We start from the raw sequence: 23,014 nt of genomic DNA on the forward strand, positions 1-23,014 counted from the left end.
TCCCCAGGCTCCATGCAGCGTTTCAAGTCCCCCAGCCACTGCTGGGGCTCTTGTACATTTTGAAGGCAAACACACTAGTTCTTACTGACTAATCGAATAGTCGATGAAAATCCCATTGACTATTCAATTAACTAACTAATCAAAATTTAATATCCCTAGCCCATACAGGAAGGCTGGGCTCCCCCTAAACCAAAATGGAACCAGACTGCTGGCACTTTACATTAAAAAGTCCTAGAGTAGTTTTTAAGCTAAAGGCTGGGGGAAAGCTGACAGGTGCAGAGGAGCACATGGATCAGACAGAGACATCTCTTAGGGGAGGGTCCATTAATAGAGATTCTCTATGTTCTAGCAAAGAGCAGATGGAAGATGATAAAATATGGGTAAGATCAAACGAAAAAGTCTAACATCAGGAAATGGCAGACAGACAAATAGTGACCAATTAATTTATACACAAACACTAGAAGTCTAAATAATAAGATGGGTGAAGTAGAGTGCCTCATTTAAAGGAGGATACTGATACAGAAACTTGCTGGAATGAGGACAATCAATGGGACAGTCATACCAGGGTACAAAATATATCAGACGAACAGATCATGCTGGTGGGGCAGTGGCACTATACATGAAAGAAAATGTAGAATCAAATGAAGTAAAAAATCTTAAATGAACCAAAATATTCCACAGAATCTCTATGAATTCCCTACCGCAAGCCTGGGCAAAATACAGCCTGCAGGCTGAATCCAGCCTGCCAAGCCACTGGATCCAACCTGTGGAGGCAGTGGAGAGCCCCAGGCAGGCTCCCCAGCTTGCCCCACAGCCCCACGCACGGTGCAGAAATGCAGCTGCAGGGCTCCGTTTCTGTTTTAAAACTGGAGGGGAGGGAGAAAGTGTTAGAAGCCGCCTCGCCCCCACCAGGCACACGTCCCCGACCCTGGTGCTGCGGCCAGGGAAGAAAGTCCCAGCTTGCAGCTTCTGGCAGATGCTAGAGTTCCTGAACACATGTGCGTCATATGCTTTCCCCAACCACCCAACATTTATGTCCGTAAACTGGCCTCAGTGGTCAGTCACAGTCTGCAGGACAACCAAACAGTAGAGTGATCTGGGACACAGATAGGGATGTGTGTCCTGTCAATAGCTCCACTCCCCCCCTCCCCCTGCAGTTGGGGAAGCCCAGGGTGCCAAACCCCTCAATGATGGCATCCACATCTGCCAAGTGGATGACTCTGCACAGTGGATATAGTATACTTAGATTTTTGACAAGGACCCTCACCAAAGGCTCTGAAGTAAAGTAATTTGTCATGGGATGAGAGGGGAGGTCCTTTCATGGGTTGATAACTGGTTAAAAGGGTAGGAATAAATTATAAGTTTTCTGAGTGGAGAGAGATAACTAGTGGGGTCCCCCAAGGGTCTGTCCTGGGACCCATCCTATTCAATGTCTTTATAAATAAAAAGGGGTAAACAGCGAGGTGGCAAAATCTGCAGATGATACTAAACTGCTCAAGATAGTTAGGACCAAGGCAGACTGTGAAGAGCTTCAAAAGATCTCACCAAACACAGGCTATGTCTACACTATGGAGATTTTTTCAGAAAAACGGCCGTTTTCTTCAAAAACTCAGAGCATCCACACCTCAGGCACGTTTTTGGGCAAGAGAATCAAAAGAACAGAGGAGTTTTTGCGCAATTGGTATTCCTCTTTCTACGAGGAAGAATGCCTTTTTGCAAAAGAGTTCTTTCGCAAAAAGGCATGTCGCTGGGAAAGGGGATTTTTTGCACAAAGAGGAAAAAGCACAGGTGCCCTGGTGGCCATTCTGTGCATAGCAACCAGTGCTTACTTTCAAGAGAGCATCCATGCAGTCCGGACACACTCTTTCGCAAAAGCATATCGCATTTTCAATGCACTTTTGCAGTGTAGATGCACTCTTGCGCAACAAGTTTTTGCGAAAGATCTCGTCTGATAAAAGCTTCTTGCACAAAAAGCCTGCAGTCTAGTCATAGCCTGAGTGATTGGGCAACAAAGTGGCAAATTAAATTTAATGTTGATAAAGGTCAAGTAATGCACATTGGGAAAAACAATCCCAACAATACATACAAAATGATAGGGACTAATTTAGCTATAACTACACGAGAGAGATCTAGGAGTCATTGTGGACAGTTCTCAGAAAAGATCCTCTCAGGCTCTGCCCACACTACAAGTTTTTTCAGACGAAAACATGCTAATGAGAGACTCACTAGCATAAGCAGTGATCTCATTAGCATATTTTCTGCTGTTTCTTTTTGCGCCAAGGGGTTTTTGCGCCAAAAAACCCTGTCCACACTGCTTCTTTTTGTGCAAAAAACCCCTTGGGCAAAAAGAAAAAGCAGAAAATATGCTAATGAGATCAGTACTTATGCTAGTGAGTCCCTCATTAGCATGTTTTCTGCCGAAAAAACTTGTAGCATAAAGAAAGATGTGGAGAAATTAGAGAAGGTCCAGAGAGGAGCAACAAGAACAATTAAAGGTCTAGAGAACATGACCTATGAAGGAAGGCTGAAAGAATTGGGCTTGTTTAGTTTGAAAAAGAGAAGGCTGAGAGGGGACAGGATAGCGGTTTTCAGGTATCTAAAAAGGGTGTCACAAGGAAGAGGGAGAAAAAAAAATTGTTCTTCCTGGCCTCTGCGGATAGAATCAGCAGCAATGGGCTTAAACTGCAGCAAGGGAGGTTTAGGTTGGACATTAGGAAAAACTTCCTGCCTGTCAGGGTGGTTAAACGCTGGAATAAATTGCCCAGGGAGGTTGTGGAATCCCCATCTCTAGAGATATTTAAGAGTAGATTAGATAAATGTCTATCAGGAATGGTCTAGAGACAGTGCTGGGTCCTGCCATGAGGGCAGGGGACTGGACTCAATGACCTCTCAAGGTCTCTTCCAGTCCTAGTATTCTATGATTCAAAGCCTTAGCATACAGTGGCGGTCAAAAATGCAAACAGAATATTGGGAATCATTAAAGGGATAGAGAATAAGACAGAGAATATCTTATTGCCTCCATATAAAACCATGGGACACCCACCTCTTGAAAACTGCTACAGATGCAGTCACTTCATCTCAAAAAGGTATATTGGCATGGGAAAAGGTTCAGAAAAGGCAACAAAAATGATGAGGGGTTTGGAAAGGGTCCCCTATGAAGAGAGATGGAAAAGACTGGGACTTCGCAGCTTAGAAAAGAGGAGACTAAGGTGCGATATGATAAACAGGGCTACTCAACACACGGCCACCCGTCTGTTTACGGTGAGGTTTGGGTTTACTCATGGCTGAATAGGCAGCCCGCAGGTGTGATCCTTTGAACATGGCCTCCACTGGGAACACGCTCCACAACAGCGAGGCATCACCCAGGTGGAGTGAGCTCTGAAAGATGCAAGTGGGCAGGCTGGCTGGAACAGACAGGTGCAGGGTTTCGGTGTTTCTAGCCCCTGGGGAGGAGGTGCCAGGAGCACCGGGGCATTGTGGGAAGTGCTGGCTGCTTAGCCTCATGGGCAGAGCCTGAGAGGTGCTGACTGGCTCACACTGGCCATGCTTGGATCTGGTGCCACTCCAGGCAGCCCGGCCTCCGTCCCGCACAGAGTGACAGACTCCCAGGTGTGGACATCACCTCTGCTGGAAATCCAAGACAGGGCTCCTGGGCACCTGTCTTTTTTGCCTCTCCTGTCCAGCCTGACTCACTCAGCTCCCCACCTGTTACAGGTTGGAGAGGTCTGGCTTGGAAAATTTTTTACAGTAAAATCAATCCAAGAAACACACAACCTGAAGCTTCAAGCTGAACACCCAACACACTGGTATACAATTTTCTTTTTGATAAGAAGCATTAAAATGTCAACAAAGAGGAGACATTTGTAGTACGGACACAGGGTTTTCAACATTGCTTGGGAGATGGAATTCGCTTTTGAAAAGATAAATGGAAAACCAATGTGTCTTCTCTGTCAAAAGACTATCACTGTGTTAAGGAAAACAAACCTTTACAAAAAAATCTTTAAAAAAAGGAAGAAGGACGATCCAGGGAACTACAGACCCGTCAGTGGGGGAGGTCTAGGTTGGATATTAGGAAAAATCCTGGAGGGGATCCTCAAGGAATCCATTTTGAAGCACTTGCAAGAGGGGAAAGTGATCAGAAATAGTCAACATGGATTCACAAAGGGCAAGTCGTGCCTGACCAATCTGATTAGCTTCTATGATGAGGTAATATGGGAAAGTCGGTGGATGCGATACACCTTGACTTCAGCAAAGCTTTTGATACGGTCTCCCACAATATTCTTGCCAGCAAGCTAAGGGAACATGGATTGGATAAATGGACTGTAAGATGATAGAAAGCTGGCTAGACTGTTGGGCCCAGCGGGTAGCGATCAACAGCTCGATGTCAGTTGGCAGTTGGTTTCTAGCGGAGTGCCCCAAGGATCTGTTCTAGGACCGGTTTTGTACAACATCTTTCTTAATGACCTGAATGAGGGGATAGATTGCACCCTCAGTAAGTTCGCAGATGACCCTAAGCTAGGGGGAGAGATAGATATGCTGAAGGGCAGGGATAGGGTCCAGACTGACCTAGACAAATTAGAGGACTGGGCCAAAAGAAATCTGATGAGATTCAACAGGGACAAGTGCAGAGTGCTGCACCTGGGATGGAAGAATCCCAAGCATTGGTACAGGCTGGGGACCGACTGGCTAAGAAGCAGTTCTGCAGAAAAGGACCTGGGGGTTACAGCGGATGAGAAGCTGGATATGAGTCAACAGTGTGCCCTTGTAGCCAAGAAGGCTAATGGCATATTAGGGTACATTAGGAGGAGCATTGCCAGCAGATTTAGAGAAGTGATTATTCCCCTTTATTCGGTTCTGGTGAGGCCGCATCTGGAGTATTGTGTCCAGTTCTGAGCCCCCCACTACAAAAAGGATGTGGACGCATTGGAGAGGGCCCAGTGAAGGACAACCAAAATGACCTACAAAGAGAGGCTGAGGGATTTGGGCTTGTTTAGTCTGCAGAAGCGAAGAGTGAGGGGGGTTTGAGAGCAGCCTGCAACTTCCTGAAGGGAGGTTCCAGAGAGGCTGGAGAGAGGCTGTTCTCAGTAGTGACGGATGCAGAACAAGGAGCAATGGGCTCAAGTTACAGTGGGGGAGGTCTAGGTTGGATATTAGGAAAAACTACATCCCTAGGTTGTTTTGCAGACCCTCTCGCTGCTAACTTTGTGCCCTTCCATCCCTTGACATTTGTTTATTTAGTGGCAAGGGATGGAAGGGCACAAAGTTAGCAGCGAGAGGGTCTGCAAAACAAAACTGCAATAGACTTGTTGAGTAGCAGCTTCTGCTGCAGGGGGTTTCGGTTATCTTCACAGCATTTCCCCTGCGCAGCCTCAGGGTCCCTTCCCAGAATGAGCACAACAGGTTGGTCCACAAGGCTGCAGCCATCTATTAATGACATTCCATCCAGTGCATGCAGGGGGAGTCTTTTCAGGTCTTCTACAGCAAGGGCTGGCAAGATTCAGTCAGCAGGCCAGACCCAGTCCATCAAGCTTTTCAACCCCGTCTGCAGCCTGTCCCTCTGGGACCTTCACGCATGGAGCAGCCCCATGCTGCTCAAAGCAGTTGACTGCTCCCTGTGTGTCTCTGAGCTGCATGCTGGGGGGAGGCGTCCTGTGCTGTCCCCACACCCAGAGCAGAGAGATTGTGCTGGAGGCAGGAGCAGTGCACAATTGCCCCCCCACACACACACGCACACACTCATTCTCCCGCGCACATAGCACAAAGACACACTTGGCCCCAGAGCTAGCCACTGAGTGTTCTGGGGCTGCTGGCAGGCAGGGAGCCTGCCTGAGGGTCCTACTGGGTGGCTGGCCAGGAGTTGCTTAGATAAGCACCTCTGGCCAGAGCCTGCCGCTGGCACCCCACCCCCTCCTGCCCTAAGGCACCAATCAAACCATTTGCACCCCCATCCCACCCCAGGTCACAATTCCCTCCCAGACATGTCCTCCCCCCGCTCCGCATCTCTTTCCTCAGGCCAGAATCCTCTTCCCCAACCTCGTACCCCCTGCTGCACTACACTCCTCTGCCCCAGCTCGCAGCCCCCTCCTTCACCCAAACTCCCTCAGATCCCATATCCTCTCCTGTACCCCACTCCCTTACCCCGAGCTTCCTTCTGCACCCAGCTTCTACTCCAGATCCCACCCCACCCCCCCATAGAAAAGTGTGGCCCTTGACTACCTATTAAGATCTTGGGAGTGCTCCCCCCGCATCAAAAATTACTGCCCACCCTGATGGGGAGTTGGAAGAAGATGACCCATGGAAGGGAACTGATTTAAGCCAAGCCATGTGCCTGTGCCTATCTATATGGATAACTATCACATTACTGAATTTGAGGGAAGCAGACAGATCACTGCTGCACCCATAGGTGGGGGTGTTGGCCCCAAAAATGGTATAAAAGGGGGCCATGTGGGGTGTTGACTAGCGTACATAGGATTAGCAGACAGTAAACTTCTATTCATGTGATTGTATAATGTCTGTGTGTAGTTAGGAATCTGTAATCTGTGTGAATACTGAATATTTCCCTGCATGTGGTTGAGCATTGGGCAGAGCCCGGCCTATGGACATATTAATTAGCGAGGCGCTGTGGGACAACAGCACTCAATGGGCCAAGGACACACCTAAAGAATGAGGGCTGACACCTGAGGGCTGCCAGCAGGGAACACAGGGATAGGCCGTGGGCCAGGTGACCTGCTGTAGCCAAGAAGAGACCAGGAAGGAGGGATAAATAGGCCATGTGGTCGACTCCATATTGGTACTCAGCTCAGCACTTCATCCCAGAGGCAGCAATGCAGGGATCGAAGAGCTGGAAAGAACTGTGGACCCATCCTGACCTAGGATGCGCAACAAGGACTTTTAAGCCAGCAGCTGTAACATCTCTGCTAGAGCCTGCATCGAGGACTGGGAGATTCGATGCATGTAATGTACTATCCTTTAACAACCTTACTCTCAAGCTTTTCTTTATTGTAGTGATAAACCTTTAGATGTTAGATGCTAAAGGATTGGCTCAGTGTGATTTGTGGGTAAGGTCCAGAGGGTAAATTGACCAGGGATCTGTGGCTGGTTTCTTGGAACCAGACAGAACTTGTTCGGGGTAGGTGGGGTTGGGTTCTAAGACACCCCCCACCCCACCAGTGTATGAGGCCTGGGGCCATCTGGGGCACGGATATTGCTGGGGTGTCGGAGGGGTTTTGCTCATGAGGCTTCAGGTAGGCAGCTGAAGCGCTCTGTGGGACTGGTTTGTGGCCTGTTTGGAGAGGTCACCAGTCTGGGGGCTGTAAGGAGCCCCAAATTTGAGCAATTTGCCCTGAGCAGATGCCCTCAGCTGTGCCCAGACCGACCCGGTCCGTCACAATAACTCCAAAGTCATTTGGGACTGGATGGGATAGGAGGGGACAGCTGATACAATCAACATCAACTTCCCAACAGCAGCCTTCTTGGGGAGCTCCTTCTGCTATGTAGCAGTGTCTCTGCAGAGTTCTTCCAGAGAAGCAAGTTTCTTTCCAAAAGCAAAGCACCTGGGGACAGAGAAAACTGACACCAAAATCCTCTGAGATAATTGTGCTGGTGATATATGGAGCAGGCAATGCAACACCCATCCCTAAAGAACACCCAGTGCTGCCTTGGACTGAGAATGGATGTGAGGCAGAGCATCAATGTTCCCTTCTGTCCTTGTTCAGTTCACCTGGTTTTTCCTGCAGAATTCACTATAGACAAGAGGCAGACCTGAACACCTGGCTGTGTTAACCAGTTGCTCTCTACATAGGACTATTAGTAAAGCTATCAACAAGTATGAATGAAATCATGCTTGAGACTGGAACCCTAATCAGCCTGGCTCCCCAACCTTTCTGTTGTCATCTAGTTCCACTCCACCCCCCACATATAGACTACATGCATTCCCCTTCCCCCCACCAGTACATTTTTTAGCAGGCTGGCCTGCAGCCCAGCTCAGCTCCAGCTCACGCCGGGTCTGGAAGCTCAGATCCCCCGGACAGAGGCTGCTGCCACCCTGCACTGCTGAGTCTGTATCAGAGGCAGCAGCGTGGGGCGATACACAGTCCACGAGGGGAGTTGGTTTTGAAACTGGCTCCCCTCATGGACCAGCTCCCACCTGCACTCCGTTACAGAGGCAGCAGTGCGGAGTGGCGGGACCTCCTAGGGACTGGGACAGGGAATTTCCATCGACTCCTTGACTAGCCGATGGCAGAGTTCTGCATTCCTCCTTTGAAATGTACAAGAGCCCCCTTGTACATTTCAAAGGAGGAATGCAGAACTCTGCCTGCAGCCCAGGGCTGACTCTGGGCTGCATGTGGATGCCAGCTTTGAAATGCACAAGAGTCCCCAGCACAACATAAAGCCTGGGATCAGTGGGTGACTGAAATGCCACACGGAGTCCCCAGCTGACCCCAGGCTCCAAGCACCTCAATGTTTCAAAGGGGCAGTACTGTACAACTGAGCCCGGGATCAGCTGTGTGGCTGCCCCTTTGAACGCCGCCCCGGCATTTCAAAGGGGCAGTGCCATACAGCTAATTCTGGGATCAGCTGTGTGTCACTGCACGTGTGGAGCCCGGGGTAAGCTGGGGACTCCAGCTGGGGGAGTGGAGATCCGCTGTGCAGCTCTCCCCCCTTTGCTACCTCTGATAGAGGCAGCAAAGGGGGTGGTGGGGTGGGGAGAATTGACTAGTCAACTGACTATCCAATAAGAATTTGCTTATCAGATAGTCGACTCATCTTTAACATCCCTAGGCTGGAGCGCACTGCCTGCCAGCCCCACCCCCGGGGACTACAGAATAGTTGAGTAACCAATAAGAATTCACAAGGTTAAATCAACTACTCAATTAACTGATATTTAACACCCGTAACATACACTATTACCCCTTCAAGTAACCACTCATTGTCTTTCCCCATTATCTTCCCATTCATCTCTGCATCTTATTCTACTGGCCCCCAACCCTCCCTTGCCCTGACTTTCACCCTCTACAAGACATGTCTTCTAAAAGGACTAGTCATCTTAATTTCCCCCCTTAAAAAGTGCTTAGGTGGGACAAGTTTTGCCATGCTCTAGGATTTTACTGAGCTTGTCACTTGGCTTCAGCTGGTCCCTCTCTCCCTGCCTTAGATACTCATCTAGGTTTTAAGCTTGCTGGAGCAGAGAACCCCACTTGCTAACAGTACCTGGCACACTGCTAGCACTATATGAATACATATGGAAACAAATCCAGAAGCAAGGTTCCAGTGACTTAACACAGAATACATGTTAAAAATCAACCAGTCCCACTAATTCTTAAACTAGCGCTAATGTCAACCATGGCTAATTTCCTTCTAGAACCTTTTAAATACCCATGTTTTATAGTAGGGGGTCTCAAACTCATGGCTTGCGGACCATCTATGGCCGGAGGAGTTTTACAATCCAGTCTGAATTCTGAAACTGCTCAAGTCATAGAGGGCCTGCAGGCCATGGAGTTTGAGACTGGGTTTATAGGAAGTGACACTCGAAGCATTGTTCACTTATAGTCACCAAAAACTGAGCCACAATGGTTAGGAACAAAATTCCCCGCTCTGAGGGACGCAAAGCCTGTGGAACTCCTTCCCAGAGGACATTGAAAAGGCCAAGATTATAACAGGGTTCAAAAAAGAACTAGATAAACTCATGAAGGATAGATCCCTCAATGGCTAGGAACCAGCGTGGGGAAGAGATGGTATCTTTAGCTTCTGTTTATCAGAAGATGGGAATGTGAGACAGGGACTGGATCACTTGATAATTCCCTGTTCTGTTCATTTCCTCTGAAGCACCTGGCACTGGCCACTATCAGAAGACAAGATACTGGACTAGAAGAACCTTTGCTATGACTCAGTATGATCATTCTTATGTTCTTTAACCTGCTAAAGACTAATAGGCTTCTAAATCAGCTGAGTGGCAGAGAAAGGAGTAAGATTACCAGTTCCCACCACCAGCAAGCATGTGTAGGACTCGTACTTAAATTACACTTCTAAGAAAGGAAAGAAAATATGACATTAAGTTTAAAAGCCTTCACATAGCACATTTAATGCTCCACTTACAGCAGCAAGAGTTTCATGAGGATAGTATTTATGTAGCCGCACATAACCCCTCAGTGCTGCTGGGAAAGTCAACTTTCCTTATGCTAGATAGCTTGCAGGTTTCATGTCACTTGTCAGTTACGCCTCAACTGGTGGAGCCTGGAGAATTTCCCTGTTTCCCCCTCATGGGGCCATGAAGCTATCAGTTACCAAAGGTCAGAACACAAAGTACATGCAGAGCTCCCCCGCCCCCTCTTACCAACAGATTCCCCTTAAAAAAAGGGAAAAACTGCTCTTCTCTAAGTGATATGAACCAGAACATGTCCTATTAGCTTGGGCCAGTGGAGGGCCGTGCCCAAGGGCTATATTCAGCGCATCAGGGTTCTACATGCTGCAAGACATTTTGTTCACGACTGCTCATGCAACAAGGTTGCCAGATTCCGCTGGTTTCCATGGGTCATTTTTTTCATACCAGTATTACTAAAGTGATGCGCACGTAAAACAAGGGCATGTGAAGTGCTGATTGCTTACAACATTGACTGCAACAGCCATGTGCTCACCCTGCATCCAATCCCATGAGACCGTATTGGTTACAACTGCCCTTGCAGCCCATTGAGATGAAGGAGGCCACTCAGGCTGCCCACTCGCTAGCCTAGGTTGCCCATTGCTGGCCTGGGCCTTTGCCACCCTTGGCTTAAGTCATACACCTCCAAAAGAGGGCACTAGTTGCTAAGCTACTTCACAGTGTGATTGTAGAAAGAAGAGATGAGGGTCACTGGGATCTTCCTGAGGCTGATGAATAAAAATCATATTTATTTTTACCATGTGAGAGAACATATGAGAGTACCTGCAGGAATCTCTAATCTGCTGCTCCCTCTCCCCCGGAGCACTAGTCTAGCCTTAAACCAGTCCATCTACAAGTTCATACACCATCTTAACAAGGCAGGCACCACGGCTCTTTTGTTTGCCTGCTGAAGCTTATCTAGGCACTCGCTGTGTGTCCCAGGTCAGCCTCACTTGTTCTACCCAAGATGGCTTTGTAAGTAAGTGGAGCTATGCAAGTGAATTGACTGGGGCTTAGTTAACTGTTCAGTCCCAAAAGATTACAAACATTAAGTTTATCCGCTTAACAGATTCTCTAAGCTGTAGTCAGAAAGAGAGGACAAACCATGGGCCAGAGCAGACAAACAACCGCATTCTAAGGAATCCAATGCATCAGGGAAGGGTAGACAAATAACCAGTGGCAAATTTTTAAAGTGCTTCTACACAAATGCTAGGAGTCTGACTAATAAGATGGGTGAACTGGAGTACCTCGTATTAAAGGAGGAGATTGACATAATAGGCATCACTGAAACCTGGTGGAATGAGGAAAATCTGTGGGACACAATCATACCGGGATATAAAATATATCGAAAGGATAGAGCAGGCCGGGTGGGTGGTGGAGTGGCACTGTATGTGAAAGAATGTAGAATCAAATGAAATAAAGATATTAAATGAATCAACACGTTCCACAGAATCGCTATGGATAGTAATTCCATGCTCCAATAATAAGAAATTAGCAGTAGGGATTGTGACGGCACGTTGGGGGTCCCCCGTCTCCTGCACCCCGAAATGGCACAAAGACTGCACCAGCCGGTGGAATAGAGGAAGTTTATTGCCTCTCCAGGATACAGCACAGCACAGATGGAATCTGGTCACAGAGCTGGGCTAGGATGCCTCAGGCCCCCTTGAGATGGGGGAGACTGGGCCCCTAAACTCCAGCCCCTCTCCCTAGGCTGTCTCCTCCATGCTCCCAGCCCACAACTAAACTCACCCTCTTCCAGCCCTGCCCCCCAGCCAGGGAAGCCTCCACCTTCCTTTGTTCCTCTCCATGGGGGTGTCTGGTTCAACCAGCTTGGCATCACCTTTGCATAATGAGGTTTTCCCTGCTGGGTCTTGCTCCAGACAGCAGAGGTCACCACAGCCCAGCAAGTACCCCCACTACGTCACAGGGATATATTACCGACCACCTGACCGGGACAGCAATACTGACATTGAAATGCTGAGGGAGATTAGAGAGGCTACCAAAATAGAGAACTCTATAATAATGGGGGATTTTAATTACCCCCATATTGACTGGGCACATGTCACCTCAGGAAGAGAAGCGGAGATAAAATTTCTCAATGGCTGGAATGACTGCTTCTTGGAGCAGCTGGTGCAGGAACCCACAAGGGGAGAGGCAATTCTCGATTTAGTCCTGAGTGGAGTGCAGGATCAGGTCCAAGAAATAACCGTTACAGGACCGCTTGGGAATAGTGACCATAATATAATAACATTCAACATTCCTGTGGCACTCTGGCATTTAATTTCAAAAAGGGGAATTACACAAAAATGAGGAGGTTAGTTAAACAGAAATTAAAAGGCACAGTGACTAGAGCCAAATCCCTGCAAGCTGCATGGAAACTTTTTAAAGACACCATAATAGAGGCCCAACTTAAATGTATACCCCAAATTAAAAAACATAGCAAGAGACCTAAAACAGTGTCACCGTGGCTTAACCGCCATGTAAAAGAAGCAGTGAGGGACAAAAAGGCATCTTTTAAGAATTGGAAGTCCAATCCTAGTGAGATAAATAGAAAGGAATATAAACACTGTCAAATCAAGTGTAAAAATGTAATAAGAAAAGCAAAAAAAGATTGAGGAACAGCTAGCCAAAAACTCAAAAAGAAATAATGTTTTTTAAGTACATTTGAAGCAGGAAGCCTGCTAAAAAACCTGTGGGTCCCCTAGATGATCGAGCTATAAAAGGAGCAATCAAGGACGATAAAGCCATTGCGGAGAAACTAAATGATTTCTTTGCTTCAGTCTTCACGGCTGAGGACGTTGGGGAGATTCCCGAATCTGCACCATCCTTTGTGGGTGATGAATCTGAGGAACTGTCCCAGATTGAAGTGTCATTAGAGGAGGTTTTGGAACAAATAAAAAAACTTAATGTTAACAAATCTCCGGGACCGGATGGCATTCATCCAAGGGTTCTAAAAGAACTCAAATGGGAAATTGCTGAGCTATTATCTGTGGTTTGTAACCTATCCTTTAAATCGGCTTCCGTACCTAATGACTGGAAGGTAGCCAACATGACACCAATATTTAAAAAGGGCTCTAGAGGCAATCCTGGCAATTACAGACCGGTAAATCTAACCTCAATACCGGGCAAATTAGTCGAAACAATAGTAAAGAATAAAATTGTGAAGCATGTAGAAGAACATAATTTGTTGGACAAAAGTCAACATGGTTTCTGTAAAGGGAAATCCTGTCTTAGTAATCTATTAGAGTTCTTTGGAGGGGTTAACAAGCATGCGGATAAGGGGGATCCAGTATATATAGTATACTTGGCTTTTCAGAAAGCCTTTGACAAGGTCCCTCACCAAAGGCTCTTGTGTAAATTACATAGCCATGGGATAAGAGGGAAGGTCCTTTCTTGGATTGCGAACTGGTTAAAAGACAGGAAACAAAGGGTAGGAATAAATGGTAAATTTTCCGATTGGAGAGGGGTAACTAGTGGTATCCCCCAAGGGTCAGTCCTGGGACCAATCCTTTTCAACTTATTCATAAATGATCTGGAGAAAGGGGTAAGCAGTGAGGTAGTAAAGTTTGCGGATGATACCAAACTGTTTAGGATAGTCAAGACAGAAGCAGACTGTGAGGGACTCAAGAAGATCTCACCAAACTCAGCGATTGGGCAGCAAAATGGCAAATGAAATTTAATGTGGATAAGTGTAAAGTAATGCACATTGGGAAAAATAACCCCAACTATATGTACAGTATGATGGGGGCTAATTTGGCTATGACAAATCAGGAAAGAGATCTTGGCGTTATCATGGACAGTTCTCTGCAGTGTGCAGCGGCGGACAAAAAGGCAAATAGGTTTCTAGGAATTATTAGGAAAGGGATAGAAAATAAGACCCAGGATATCTTACTGCCCCTGTATAAAACTATGGTACGCCCACATCTTGAATACAGTGTACAGATGTGGTCTCCTCACCTCAGAAAAGATATTTTGGCCTTGGAAAGGGTTCAGAAAAGGGCAACTAAAATGATTAGGGGTTTGGAACGGGTCCCATATGAGGAGAGGTTAAAGCAACTGGGACTTTCAGTTTAGAAAAGAGGAGACTGAGGGGGGGAATATGATAGAGGTCTATAAAATCGTGAGTGGTGTGGAGAGGGCCGATAAAGAAAAGTTATTTATTAGTTCCCTAAATAGAAGAACTAGAGGACACCAAATGAAATTAACAGGTAGCAGGTTTAAATCGAATAAAAGAAAGTTCTTCACACAGCGTGTAGTCAACCTGTGGAACTCCTTGCCAGAGGAGGCTGTGAAGGCTAGGACTAAAAGAGTTTAAAGAGAAGCTAGATAATTTCATGGAGGTTAGGTCCATAAAAGGCTATTAGCCAGGGGATAAAATGGTGTCCTTGGCCTCTGTTTTTCAGAGGCTGGAGAGAGATGGCAGGAGACAAATCGCTTGATCATTGTCTTCGGTCCACCCTCTCTGGGGCACCTGGTGCTGGCCACTGTCGGTAGACAGGATACTGGGCTAGAAGGACCTTTGGTCTGACCCAGTACGGCCGTTCTTATGTTATGTTCTTATGGGGGGAGGGGCGTGCAGGAGGGAGCTGTTTCAGCCCCCAACCACTTAGCCATAACCAGTAATCCTAACCCATTAAGGGTGAGGCTCAACAGTTAACTGGTTAACCATTAACATCCCTACTCTAGAGCAGGGATCTTAATGATCTATCCATGGACTGGCACCAGTCCCTAAGGTCCCCCGGTTGCAGATTAGGAAGGCAGCAAGCTGGACCCTGGTAACAAGAAGATTGAGGAACACTGCTCTGGAGAATGAAACATGCTTGCTTCTTTCCGTTGCATATTCAAAGGCAACTTCAGATGATGACAGAGACATGCACCATAATGCAATAGGTACACTTTATATTGGATCATCTCCATTCCAGATTGTCCTCCAATCTTAACAGATGATCAGATACTACCAGATGAGTGCCAATTTAAAATCTAGACAGGCATGAACAGCGTCCCAGCAAATCTTCATCCCCATTTACTTAGCTGGCCCCATAATCAACTAATTTCTAACCAAGATAGTATACACACAAATATGCATTTGTAAGGTGTATTGAACAAACAATTCCAAGTGAGATACAGGCAGTCCGCAGGTTACGTACAAGATAGGGACTGTAGGTTTGTTCTTAAGTTGAATTTGTATGTAAGTCGGAACTGGTACATTTTGTAGGGGAAACTCTAGCCAAACATTTCTCCAGAGCTCAGTTTTATTCTCCCACACCTCACTTCCCTCAGTCCTTTATTTTCAAGCTGAGGTGTCTGCTGAGAAAAGCCGCTCCACGTCTCCCTGGTCTGCTGGGGGGGGGGGAGGGGGCCCTAGCATCACATCTCCCTGGTCTGCTGGGGGAAGCAGATAGTGCGGGGTGCCTCTCCCACTGTCACCTTAAAACTCCAAGTATAACGAGGTGTCAAATTGCCAGTAGTTTCTTTTTCCTTTCTTTCCTGTTTTTTTTTTAAAGGGATCCATCAAATGTAAAGAGATGATGCAAAGTAATTTATATAGGATCATATTAACTATGTACATGACTTTAATGCAAAAATGAAAGCCCATTTCTCTTGTGTGTTTTCATACAGATATACTTATGGATGGATTCTGTGATTTTGACAGCATATTAGGCACTGAGGTAAAAGCACAAGGAAAACGCGGTTATTTTATTCATTTATATTTTTTTCTAAGTATGTGCTCTCTCATACAGGAATTACTTGAAAAAGTGGATGAACCAGCTTTCTGCTAAAAAGCAATTTTACTGAAGGAGGTTTCAGATTTGTTAGCCAACCTTTTGATTATTTGATTTTAATTGTATTTATTTATTTAGTAAGGTTAAACAACAGGGGCTCTCAAACATTTTGTTCCTATTCAGAACAAAACTCCACAATTTCAAAACTCTCCATAAAAAGCACTGAACCATGCCTCTGGGACATTCTGCATGGTGGGCTGCCCCTGAACCTTTAAGCAGTCCACCTGACAAGCTGCTGGGGACTCGCCGCGGAGGACACGGGCGGCAGGACCGCCGAGACACGCCGCGGTCCCGCCACCCGCGTTCTCCGCGGCGAGAAAAGCCGCTCTGCGTCTCCCTGGTCTGCTGGGGGAGGGGGGGGCGCTAGCTCCGTGTCTCCCTGGTCTGCTGGAGGGAAGTGCCCCCCGCCCCGCCATAGGCGGCGACAGTGGGGGAGGCACCCCGCACTAGCTGCGCCCCCCCCCCCCCCCCCCCGTTCGTAACTAGGGATCCGACGCAAGTCAGATTGACATAACCCAGGGACTGCCTGTATGTCCAAATTATCACAAACAGCAGAACTAGGAGTCATTAAGGAGTAGAGGAGATATCTACTTTACCTTCCAGATAGATCTGGTTTCAAACACAGAGTGCCTAGTGATTTTTATTTTGTAATGGTCTTGAATGTAATATTTAAGATACTGTTAACATTGAAGTGTCTGATCAGAGGGTGTTTGGGAGGAGAGTGTTAAAGGAATGTTGAACTTTGTGACTTCAACCATCCTATGACTACTGAGATACACACGAGTTGTTTAATTTTTTTGGGGGGTGGGGGGGGGAGTATTATACACCATCAGGAAGGATGACAAAGAGACTCCATGGATAGGCTTGATTTCTGTGATGGGGAAAAACTGCCTCTAACGAAGATGGCACATTGTTTCAGAATGCAGTCTATCCCTACCAAGGGGCACTTTAAAATCATTTAGAGGGAAACAAATGAAGTTTTTGCCTCAGAATTAGCACTGTGCTTATTCCAGCACTTCAACCTAGTTCCACATACATGGGAACGAAACAGCCCTAAAACCGTTTCAGACATGTGGCATGGATTTCCTTAAGGGCGCTTAGAGTACTACTAAATAAAGCCTAGCTTTACCCAACTACCTTAACCCCGAGTAGTCTGAAAGCCAGAAAGATTTATCCCGACTCAGAGAGCAGCTTGCAAAGTGCAAAGGAGGGGATTATAAAGAAGTCTAGGGAGAGAAACACACTGCTGAAATATTTCCATCTTTTTAATTGGAGTTAAATTCTTAACTTCAAAATTAGATGGTTCCAGAGAAAAAGCAAACTGCACATCCAGAAAATTAATCTCTCTCCTTTTAAAGCATAAAGAATACTACCTCTGCTCCCCAAAATCTCAAATTCACTGACATTCTCAGTCTGCAAGATTTAGAATTTCACACCATTGTACATTGAAGTAGAAAAGCTATGAAGGAATTATGAATTAACAATGAAAGATGATAAAGTTTTATCATGGTTAAGCACAATATCCCCCAAGAAGTTCCTGTTCTGCCACTGCTGAAGGTCATAAAACAAAAAGCCATCCTGAATCAACTGATTTACAGACTGCGAGGCTGCAAGCTGAGCAGCACTACCTAAAAGTCTGCAAATAAGCTTGAGAGAAGAGCAGCAATTACAGAGCAGCAGAAAGACCTCTGCTTATTCCCCCATCAGAACAATCCATTCCCTTCATGTGTCACACAAGGATCCCTGTCTCTGCCTTACCACATTCTGACTACTCTTCCTTTAAGTCAAACACCATATGAAAACAAATATCTGAAATTGCTATTTCACATTAAACTCTCCAACCTCCCCAGAACCTGTTATTTTACATGGAAATATTTTTAGAACCTACTCTCAATACAGTTATAGAGTAACTATAAACCAGCGGCGGGGAACATGCAGTCAGGGCCCACATACAAGTGAGAAGGGAAAAAAAACCCAGGAGAGACACTCATGCAACTCAGGCTATATGGGGAGGGGCCTGAGGCTCAGGGCTTCTCCCCAAGGCTAGGGATGTTAAACTTAGATTAAATCAGCTACGCAAATTGCATCGATTATTCAATTAGTCGATAAGGGCTTTTGCTACACTTCAAAGGTGAAAGCGCTGCAGGAAGCACAGGGCCAGCAGGGGACTCAAGCAGTCCTCCGCTGGCCCTGTGCTCCCTGTGGCTTTTCAAAGTGGCAGCACCACATGGAGCCTGGGGTCCGCGGGGGAGTCAGCTAGGCCTGGACTCCACATGGCCTTTCAAAGTGACAGTGCCGCATGAAGCCCAAGGTCTGGCCCCAGGCTCCACATGGCACTGCCACTTTGAAGCACCTCCTACTTCCTCCCTTGCTGCGTCTTTCTGTTGGAGGCAGCGGTGGGGGAGGGGGGGAGGGGAAGGGAGCGACTAGTCAACTAGTGTGTCAACTACCCGATAAGCATCTGCTCATCAGATAGTCAACTAGTCATTCATATCCCTATCTAAGGCCAGATGCACTCTTATGGGGACCCGGGGCTAGCAGATTTTGTGGGACCCCTCAGGCTCTAGAGTGGGTTCACTGTGCAGGAGGGGGTGCCAGGGAGCAGACTGGGGATGGGAGTGTGGATAGGAGGTTTGTGCAAGAGAGAGTGGAGGGGTCTGACCAGGAGATGGGTACAGGAATGGGGTAGGGACAGGAGGCAGAATGCAGGAGGGAACTGGGGGTGTGGGCTCTGCGTGACCAGGAGGAGGCAGGGGATTGAGGCACTTACCTGGCATAGCTCCTAGAGAGGGGGGTCACAGGTAGCTCAATGCCACCCCGTGCTGCCCTCACTGGCTGTGATTTCCAGCCAATGAGAGCGAAGGGGGGGGCGGGGGGTTGTGTCTGCAAGCCTCTGAGCTTCCATTCCTCCAACAGAGTCCTGGGAAGAACGGCAGCACCCAGAACCACTTCTTCCCCCGCCAGGCAGAGCCAGCCACACAGGGACTTTAGTACCAGCTCCCCACTGCTTCCCTCCACATCAGCAAGCAGGAACTCATGCTCCAGCCACCCGACGGGGTGCAGAGGCTCAGACTCATCAGGGGGTTGGAGTGCCTATGCCAGCTCATCCCGCCAACCAGTCTGATATGTTTGATGTAGAGTTTGACGCAGTGGGCCAAAGACTTCACAACACAGGCCCGTCTCTTTTGCAATTAGTCAAAGGTCAAGAAAAGAACCTCACTATTGGGACTCAGTTCCTTCTGAGATCTTGCTGGTCATGGCCTAGAGATTAGAGACAGACATTCCCCAACAGACAGCACAGAGAACACTGATCCAACATTACTAACTTGTTTTCCAAAATAATCACAGATGAACCACTGCAGCACAGGGGACAGCCTACCTCTAACATGGGGGCCTGGTAGAATTCCCTTCAGGTGAGACAAGCAGACCTACTGGAAAATAGGTATTTACAGCTGTTGTAAAGCAACACATTCTAGTAAACGGTTCAAGACAACTGCTGACTAACAGGATTCAGCTAGTATTTTAAAAAAAAAACCAACAGAAGAGTAGCTGAACTATAATCTGATTACTTGCCCTCTCAAAAGATCTTCAGTCAGCTGGCTGGCACACAGGTGGAAAAGGGACAAACTCTTTCTGTGCAGAGCAGTGGTATGTGCAGGCTCCTACAAGTATCTGTAAATGTAACTAATACAGATTAAAGCCACTGGGCTTTAATCAACAGGGGCTTGCAGGCACAACCTCTCCCCTTCGCTCTCATTGGCTGCTAGTCACAGCCAGTGGGAGCAGCATCTGTTATGCAATAGGACTCCTATCTCTCTCCGTATTTTGAAGATGCCTATCCCCAGTGTAGGCAAGCACATTTATTAAGGGCAGCACTGACTGGCTCGCACCATGGCAAAATTCTCACAGGTTCCCTTATTCCTAGTGTGTCTATCATGGCAAGTTTTGTTGGACTTTGAGGGTGGGTACAGTATTGTTTTAGATCTGCGGTCCTAGGGCAGAGATGAGAGCCTCATCCCCACATTCGCTTTGCTCATGTTATATCTCACTGCCCTCCATAGGTCCATGTTTTGTCTTGAAACCATAGTATTTTGGGAACAGACAGTCACTATGTTTGTACAGCATCTGACATAAGAAGCCATAATCCTAACTAGGCCTTTGAATACTAGAGCAATATTAAAGTGATAAATACAACTACAGAAAATGCCAATTTGAAAGAAACCATAAACACAATACCAGCAAAAAGATACCCTATTCTGAAATTAATTGTCAGGGAAAGGTGATACATGCAACAAGTTAACACCTCAAGTGCAGTCTGGGACCCCAGCACTAAAACAACAGAAGTAGCTCTGCACAAAGTTTACCAAGATTATCCCTCCGATATCAGTTCCTCATTGGAATGTATTAGTCTGAACACACTAGCACAGAAGACCAGCCTGATACCTATAGATTCCCAATACTTTGTGTTACTTAAGTATCCGCCTTTTCTATTTCCAAAGCAATATGAGGTTTTTTTAAACAATGTCCTTTTACTTTTGTCTAGGTCACGAAACTCATCACTATACAGGCATACCCATGAATCAGCACCATTTCTAAAGGGAGAAATTCTTGAAAGCCAGGAATATGTGTTATAAGTTATTCATACTGAGCTTCAGAGAAGCTGGGAGACAAAGAACTGCAGCCTTGTATTTAAAAGCAATTCTAATGATGCTTCATCTTACACAGTAGTGGAGCAAAAAAGTCGCTTAACAAGCCAACTCTTTTCCTGGACATCTTTCAGAACACAAAGGGAGCAAAGAGCAGCCTTTCTTGAAAATGCAGAAACCAGCTGGATCAGAGATGGGCACAAAGGCCAGTCCCCATCTCCTTCACAAAGCCTTCTGGTGGAGTCCAAAAGCAATCTGGTGCATTCAACGGAGACCCACACAAACTGTACCATCTTCACAAAGCCATCAAAACCACATCCAGCCAAATGCTATGACAAAGTGATTTGTATTACAGGAGCCCTTGCTGGCCCCCATCAGAATTGGGGTCCCTTTTATTAAACTGTATATACACAGTAGAGGATCCCTACACTAAAGCATTTATACTCTAAATACTGACAAGAAGCAACAGGCTGATCCAGCACAGAGAAGAATGACAAGACTGATGGTAAAAGGAACCAAAATAGCTAGCTGCCTGATTTCTAGACTTGTAACAAATAAGAAGAAAAATATCAAGTTCTTATTAGCACTTTTTGTCTGCAGAGCAAGGCACTTTATAAAGTTCAGTAACACAATTTCAAGTTTACAAACGGGGGAAACGGAGAGACAGGGAGGTCAGTGATTTACCCAAGGTCTCCCAGCAGACTACAAAAGCCCTGCACAAATACCGCAGATACGAAGGGGAGGTTTGAGGAATACAAGCGGCAAAAGAAGCCGCACGGCTGGGGAAGTGCGTGCAGGCTATCCTAGCCGGGATGCGCGTGTGGAGGGGTGTTGGTACACGCAGCGCCACGCTTCTGTCTGAGGATGCGCTCGCCCAGGGGAGGCGGGGCGGCTGGCGCCGACCTTTAGCTCCCCGGGGGCTCCCGGCAGAGCGGCGGACGCCCATCCAGCGGGGCATGGCAGGGCATGCCAGGGAAGCGAGGCAGAGTGCCCAGCCGGCGGGGCAGAGCGCGCTAGGGTGCAGGACACGCCGGGGGCTGCGGGGCAGGGCGGGGGCAGGGCGCGCTGGGGGCAGGCGGGGCAGGGCGCGCTGGGGGGGCAGGACGCGCCGGGGGCCGGGGGAGCAGGGGGGGCAGGGGGCCGCTCGGGGGCCGGGGGGCGCTCGGGGTCAGGCGGGGCGGGGGGCGCTCGGGGGCCGGGGGGGCGGGGGGCGGGGGCCGGGGCGGGGCAGGGGGCCGGGGGGGGCGCGCTCGGGGGCCGGGGGGGCGGGGCGGGGCGCGCTCGGGGGCCGGGGGGGGCGGGGGCCGGGCCAGGACGCGCCGGGGGCCGGGGGGGGGCGGGGCGCGCTCGGGGGCCGGGGGGGGGGCGGGGGGCGGGCCAGGACGGGCCGGGGGGGCGGGGCCCCCTCACCTTCCAGCCGGCCGAGCTGTTGCTGTCGCCCTTGTCCTTGAAGTAGGGCACGCAGCGCACCATCCACTCGTAGATCTGCGCCAGCGTGAGGCGCTGCTCGGGGGCGCTCTCGATGGCCTGGCTGATGAGCTCGGCGTACGACTGGTTCCCCCAGGCGTTGCGCCGGGAGCCGCCCTTGCGCGCCGCGCCGGGCCCCCGCGCCCCCTCGGCCCGCCCGGGCCCCGCCGGCTCCTGCTCGGGCCGGGGCAGGGGCCAGGTGCAGGAGCGCGGCCGGCTCTGCGGCTCGAAGTCCGGGTCGATGTCCGGGCCGGGGCCCGGCTCCGCCGCCGCCATGGGCCGCCGCCTCAGCGCCGCGCCGGGGCCCGCATCCCGCCTCGGCGGCGGCCGCCGCGCGCCACACGCCGCCCCGCGTCGCCCCTTTGTCGCGGCCTGAGCCGCCGCGGCCTCACGGCTCTGTTTACCAGCGCTCCGGAGGCACTGCGCCTGCGCGCGCGGGGCATGCTGGGAGGCCGAGTCCGGCAGCCGCCCGCGAGCGCCGCTCCCGGCGAGCCGGGTCGGCCCGGGGACTCCGTTTCCCGTCAGCCCGCGCGTGCGCTGGAGCGTGGCCGGGAGCAGAACGGCTGCGTGGCAGACGGGACGCCCGGGGAACTACGATTCCCGACAGGCCCCGCGACAGCAGCCTGCGGCGGTGCCCTTACATAACAAGCCGAACGCCAAGCAGCACCCCTCCCCCAGAGCCAGGCCCACGTGTCCCGTCCCACGCCACGTCCCTGATTGGGCCAGCCGAGTACAGCAGCGTCCGCTCGCGCCAGCCCCCCCCCCCCCAACCCTGCTTCGTGCTGGCTGGGGCCTCCCCCGCCCTGCTGGGGCGCAGAGCACGGCCCGGCGCTCGCACGCGCGCTGCGGGGTGCAGCCGAGCCCTTCCAGCGAGCCCGCTGAGGCCCGAGGGGGGGCGAGCGGGGCAGGGGCAGCAGGTTTGCAGGCGTTCCGGGGGGGCAGAGTGCCCAGAGCCCGCCCGCCCAAGGCTCGGGGAGGTA

General features: G+C 49.1%; 1 protein-coding gene across 2 annotated transcripts in view; it reads right to left on the minus strand.

The window, feature by feature from the left end:
- Positions 1-22,448, minus strand: part of FOXO4 (forkhead box O4) — a 54,437-nt gene extending 31,989 nt beyond the window's left edge. Inside the window, exon 1 of one of the 2 annotated variants that reach the window (XM_075917667.1) lies at positions 21,978-22,448. In XM_075917667.1, coding sequence (XP_075773782.1) covers positions 21,978-22,310 — 333 coding nt within the window. In that variant the 5' untranslated portion in view covers positions 22,311-22,448. The remainder of the gene's footprint in view (positions 1-21,977) is intronic. The other variant, XM_075917666.1, reaches the window with a different exon arrangement.
- Positions 22,449-23,014: the final 566 nt, after the last annotated feature.

This window comes from Pelodiscus sinensis, unplaced genomic scaffold, assembly GCF_049634645.1.
Source record: "Pelodiscus sinensis isolate JC-2024 unplaced genomic scaffold, ASM4963464v1 ctg71, whole genome shotgun sequence".
Lineage (NCBI taxonomy): Eukaryota > Metazoa > Chordata > Testudines > Trionychidae > Pelodiscus > Pelodiscus sinensis.